The 6,252-nt window shown below is 31.3% G+C and overlaps 1 protein-coding gene across 1 annotated transcript; it reads left to right on the forward strand.

The window, feature by feature from the left end:
• The first annotated feature begins 1,027 nt into the window (after positions 1–1,027).
• LOC148598523 (MAM domain-containing glycosylphosphatidylinositol anchor protein 2-like) lies at positions 1,028–5,604 on the forward strand. Its single transcript, XM_088559957.1, has 4 exons — positions 1,028–1,151; positions 4,474–4,598; positions 4,853–5,007; positions 5,372–5,604. The coding sequence occupies exons 1-4, from the start codon at positions 1,111–1,113 to the stop codon at positions 5,453–5,455; spliced, it is 405 nt and encodes a 134-aa protein (XP_088416083.1). The 5' UTR covers positions 1,028–1,110; the 3' UTR covers positions 5,456–5,604.
• The last annotated feature ends 648 nt before the right edge of the window (positions 5,605–6,252 follow it).

Raw genomic sequence — 6,252 nt, forward strand, 5'->3', positions numbered from 1 at the left:
GTATTAGATTTGGTAATTCTATCATACAAAAGAATTGGAAATTTCTTGTTCGTTTGGAACCAAATGTTGAGTTTAGGAATCCCACCAAAACCAAGAAATTGATATTCCACGAACAACAATACTTCCACAAGAGAAAAATGTAAGATAGTAATCAAGGGAACCAAGGTTATAGCGGTAATCATGAAATGAAGTTCAGGGACAAAGGCCAGACATGGAAAACAGACATACACAACAAAGAACATATAAAACTAAAATCATACATACAAAGTAACAAAAGGAAATGGGCTACTCGGACTCAACTAAAAGCTGGGAGCATGGACCAGGTGTACCGGTAGGGTAAGCGTCATCTGCTTTTCTAGAAAATGTATGTTGTTAATAAAACGTCAAGTCCGGGCTAGTCAAAAGAGGAAAGGGAAATTATGACACATTGAACAAATCTGTTTTCATTGCGCAGATGGATACACCGTTCCACGAGTTCATGATGACGACCATAAAACTTCTATAGTGATGACTTCAATCTTGTAGCAAAATAACTCTCTTCCGGAAGCCTATTTGTTGAATTCAAAAATTACCCAAGCTATGTTCAGCAAGTATTGTTGTGTTAGAAATACTCACATACAGGTTTGTTCGGTAATCATGCGCGGCAGCAGCTTATCATTTCTGTATTGAGTGAGTAATAGTTGGTTTGGACGTGCTCTGACGGAATTACATAGTGTGAGAGATGCCACCCACATAATAACACGTTCTCTATGCCGAAATGGTCAACAAAAGAACGCGTCTTCTTACAAAACTGGTCATACCTGTCTTTTTACACACATTGCGCCATCTTAGCACTGTTGTCTGAATCTTGATCAATATCTGAAATATACACACCTCTAGTTTTGCAAGTCTTGGTTTCTCATTTTATTGCTACATCAGACCATTCCTAGTGGATAATGACGTTCCAGTACTACAATAAAGATTAGACGTCTATTTCGTGCTATTTTTATTGTTTTCACAGACAAAATGGATAATTTACCCGGACGTAGGTCTTTTAAGCTGTCGATATGATGCTAGATTGCAAAGAACGTTTACAGTTAGCTGTTGACCAATGACGATGCTTTTTGGAAGATGTATATAGTCATGGTGTGTTGTATCCCGGTTTTAACAGGGTTGGTAAACATTAAAATAATGAATCCAATTTAAACTAAAGTTGTTGTTACACATATTAAACCCGTTTAAAGATGTTGCACATGCATCGCACGTGCAGTAGTGTTTCTAATGTAAATAAAGTTTGGAAAGGTGTGGATTACACTTTTTGAGATTCGAATAAATATATGATAGGACTTGATCTAAATAGTTAAAACAATGTATTTTTTTTTTCCCACAAAATTTCAACATTTCAATGACAAAAAAAACGCTTTCCAAGCTTAGCTTGTGTTTTAACATTTCTATATGTTTGTGACATGTGGTTAAAACAGCTGTTTACAAATCTATGATGAAATATACAAGCAGAATGTATTCTTATGATCACAATAATTGTATGATTTGTATTGTGTGGTGGCAAAGGACTGTAATAACATTTGAATATACAATATTATATCAAATACAAAAGTACAAATAATACTTATTGTAATTTTTGATATGTCGTAGACATGTTACTAGGAGTAGCCTCTCAAAAATATGTAAAGAAAACAAATACCAATAAGGAGGTTGTTACTTAGATAGAAAGGCTTAAAATTTCAGTTGGTAATACAAAAGGTTTGTAATATACTGTTAAGGATATATAAGGATAACGGATAAACTGAATATATAAAGGAGACAACAACCCCATAGGGATGACAATTGTCAGTTCAAAGTATATTTACCGAATATTTCAAAGAATTATGTACTTTAAACAAATTAAACGATTGTGATTTACTGCATTGTATCAATAGTTGAGAGGAAAGTGTTTTAAAAAAAAAATTATTTCTCTTTTGTCAGTTTATATTGTATGCATATTTCTCATGCATTGCAGATAAGTGGACGTATATTACCAGAACGACACTGTATAAATACAATTTGAAATATAAAGCGTCTCGGCTTTATATAACGAATATTCCGATAAGAACTTTTGTGGCAATACCTGGCTGAATATACTGTAAGAATGAAAACTCATTATATTTGCAGTATAAAAAGGGGGGAAAATATGCCAAAGTCAAATAAAAACTAATCGTTCGACGAGCTGTTGTTTTACGCAGCATTTTTCAAAAAGGTACGCTATAATGTGCTAGTACAGGCAATTTATGAAATTTGATTTTTAAACAACTGCCAAGTTTACAGTTTAGAAGTATGATAAAACGCGATCGGCGAACGTTTGATAAATATATCAAATAATCTTCTGACGTATTATTTTAGATATTATTTTGGTTTTTGTTTTGTTTTTGGTTTTGTTTTTATTTTTTTGTTCTTTTTTTTCTTATTTATGTTTAAGTTCTGCTCTCTCTATTAAGTGTTTTGTTGTTTTTTTTTTTCTTGAAATATGTGTGTATGTTACTATCTGCAATCATTTAGACCTAAGTCACCGAGGGTTATACCAACCTAGTAGTCAAACATGACCGGCCCCGAACTATATCAGATTTTATAAATCATATTTATCAAACTGTGCATTATTAAAAATTTCAAAATAATGGATATCATGGCGTCGGGTTACTAAGCAGTTTTCATGTAAAACATACATGTTTAAATTTGCTGTGTTTATTTTACATCAGAGTAAAAACAATCCATCTTATACTAATTTATAATAAGGTTTAGTACGGTTAATTGAGGTCAATTAAGGTAGTAAACAACGTACTATGTTGTTCGCTCAATAATGATAACACACAAAACTACATAGTGGCAGTCTAAAAATTCGCATGTGTTTTATTTTGGTGTGTTTAATTTCGGTACTTTTAAGGAGGCGCCAGTTAAACTAAAATTAAAATACAACTAAAATATCCTAATTTACGATACTTTAACTACTGAAGCTTCATTCATTGTATTGCACATAATAGAACATCTCTGTGATGGATTTTGGCTTTCTGTTTTGATTGTATTCTTTTTAAGTAATTCTTGGTAAACATTTTATATTTTTGTTATTTAAATCATCTTATATATTTGATTCAAAGGATGCTGATAAACCTTTTGTTGAACGATACTATCAAATAAATTCAAAATTGTTTGTTACATATACTGATGTTTCCTGTTCATTTCCACCAGGAGAAACAACAAGCTGCAAAGCAATACAAAATATATATATAAAATTACAATACATGTATAACATTTAGAATCAATATACACATACCATCAATATTCAAGTAACTAAAATCATACATACAGAGTAACAAAAGTAAATGAGCAACTTGGACTCCACTAAAAACTGGAAGCATGAACCAGGTGCACCGGTAGGGTAAGCGTCCTCTGCTTTTCTAGAAACACCCACCGAGTTGCTCATAAAAAGTCAAGTCCGGGGTAGACAAACGAGGAAAGGCAAACTATGACCCGTTGAAAAAATCAGTTTTTATGGTGCTGATGGATACATCATAATGATCCACGAGTTCATGATGACAACCATAAAACTTCTATAGTGATGACTTCAATCTTGTAACAACATACAAAAAGTCTGCGTTGTTTTGGCAAGCTCTGGCATAACGAATGAGTTGTGATATGAACACTCCATACGCAGGAGCCGAAGGGATGTTGCCACAGATGAAAGGAAAGTTGACAGTTCTGAATGAAAAGTCATCACGTTTGTCGTAAAGTTTGGTCAATAGTTTTTCTTTACCATCGATTTCTAAGTGTAGGTCAAGATATGAGGCTGACTTCACAGTGTCTGTAGTATTCTTTATCTCAAGTTCTTTTGGGTAGATGCGATGTATCAAATCCCCGAAATTAGGATTGTTTAAAGATAATACGTCATCTATATAGCGGAAACTGAGATTGAAGGATCTAGCCAAACGATATTCTTTCTTTCTGATCAAATCAGCTATAAAGTCAGCATCATTAGAGTGAAGAAATAGGTTAGCAAGTAAAGAAGTACAATCTGTTCCCATTGGAATGCGACCGTTTGTTGAAAAACACGTCCACCACACTGGACAAATATTCCAGCAATTTGTAAACATCTTCCTCTGTATATTTGGACGATGATTTGGAATTATTTCTTACAAAGTATGAGGGATCTCTACCAAGAACTATATATTTGTATCTAGGCGTACCATCTTTTTTGGAAAAACAACGATGTATAATGTTTTTAAGTCGGGCTTTTATCAGGATAATACGGATGACGGTGACTGGGAAACACGTTCTGTGAGTTTTTATTTTGAAAGAAAATATTCTCTCAGCCAAACGGAAATTTCACATTTGAACAAGAAACATTAAAAAGGTAAGGTATTAAAAATCGAAAATGCCAAGAACTAGATATTCATTTAATTTAATTGTAAAATAACATTGGATACTTGAATGTTATTTATCTTATAGGATTCGACTCAAAATTACAAGACAGGACCTGATTCTGCATTTCATGGCACTTACTACCATTGAAACATCACGTTTGTATGTCTATGGTAAAAAGGCAAGGCTTATAGCGAACACAACATCAATAGGTAATGTCTATAGTAATTTTAATCAAAATAGAAATTTAATAAATGTAAGGTCAATGGCAAGTTTTTGGTTCATTTCGAAATGGTGCAAAAATGTATATTAAAGTAATAATATTTAGATAAAATACTTACAACATATATAAACATTCAATGTTCGTGACGTAAAATTTTAGTTTGTATAATAATAAGAATGTGCTTGTGTCATATTATAATGAAAGCAATACAATTCTATGTTATATTTTTATTAATTATTCTAGAAAATGGTGGTTGCCTAACGTTTTGGTATCACATGTTTGGTAGAGGAATGGGAAGATTGAATGTTTATATGGATAATATATGGACACAAAATGGAGACCAGAACAATGCCTGGCATATACCTAAAATAAATATCCGTCCGTCTTCTTTTCAAAAGGTATGATACATTTCTTTCTTAATCTTTTTAATATCTGCACTGTACCTAATCCTTGAGTTTTGTTAATATGTTATTTCCAAAAAATCAACACTATATAACTTTATTATTTTACAACGACTGTTAAACTTACGCGAGCGATTTTCTGTCAATTCTGTAACAGTTTGCTTAAATGTGTATGCAAAAAACTTACCTCCAACCTTTCATCTTATAAATGAATTAAAACTTGTTATTAACATGTTCACTATATCATGATATATTTATAAATAACGTATAGCTCATTTTCTATCCTAACGGAAGAATAGTTTTCAAATGAAGTTTCAGTTTCTTCAAATGAATATCATGATATTAATAAATTTTGTTTCAGTTGATTTTTGAAGCAGTTTATGGATATGGCTATCGTTGTGATATTGCAATAGATAATGTGAAGATTTTACGAACAAGGTACTAAAATGTACACAATATAACAATCACTAGCATTCCAAATTTGATAATACGTTTTTTTTTCAATTTTAATTGGACATAAGGTTACAATTAAATCATTTTATAAAGACGCATATCATTGTTTAAGAAACAGTAATAAGCTAATGTAATCCTAAATGTATAGATATATTAAATTTCACATCATCAATTCATCATATAATGTAGAAAGTAACTTTGTAAGTTGTTCAGTTTATTCGCTCTCTAAAATAAGCTTGCAAAATAAACATCATCTCAAACACTGAACAAGGGTTGATATGCACGTTTACCTTCATGTAATTTCTTTTGATTAATTCTGAGAATATGTCAAAATGAAAAATTGGTTTGATATCCAGTACGGTACATTGTACAATACACAGCAAATTCATAAATCTTTAATATATAATTATATTCATAGCTGCGTTTTGCTATAGGGCAATTCTATTCCTAGATTTATAACATGGCATTGTTAACTTTTTCATACGTAATAAATATTTTTGCTATAAATAGAACTTCGTTTAGGAAAGTTTTTCCTTGGATAACTTTTCTGCAGTATTAACAATGTTAATAATTAACAATTAACAATGTTATAATACTTCAAGAATATCAAATAGCATAATATTTAAGTTACACAGGATCACTTGAAATTAATACCCTTTTTTACAATTTAAGTAAAGAAGAGAAAACCATATAATTTTATACATGTGTTAAATTATAACCACCATGGTTATAGAGTGAATAAAATGCAAGATGCGTTAATGATTCTCAATTAGCTAATATTTCAATCCA

The sequence above is a fragment of the Perna viridis genome, chromosome 14 (genome assembly GCF_037379345.1).
Source record: "Perna viridis isolate PV_CMFRI_1.1 ecotype Kerala chromosome 14, ASM3737934v1, whole genome shotgun sequence".
Classification (NCBI taxonomy): domain Eukaryota; kingdom Metazoa; phylum Mollusca; class Bivalvia; order Mytilida; family Mytilidae; genus Perna; species Perna viridis.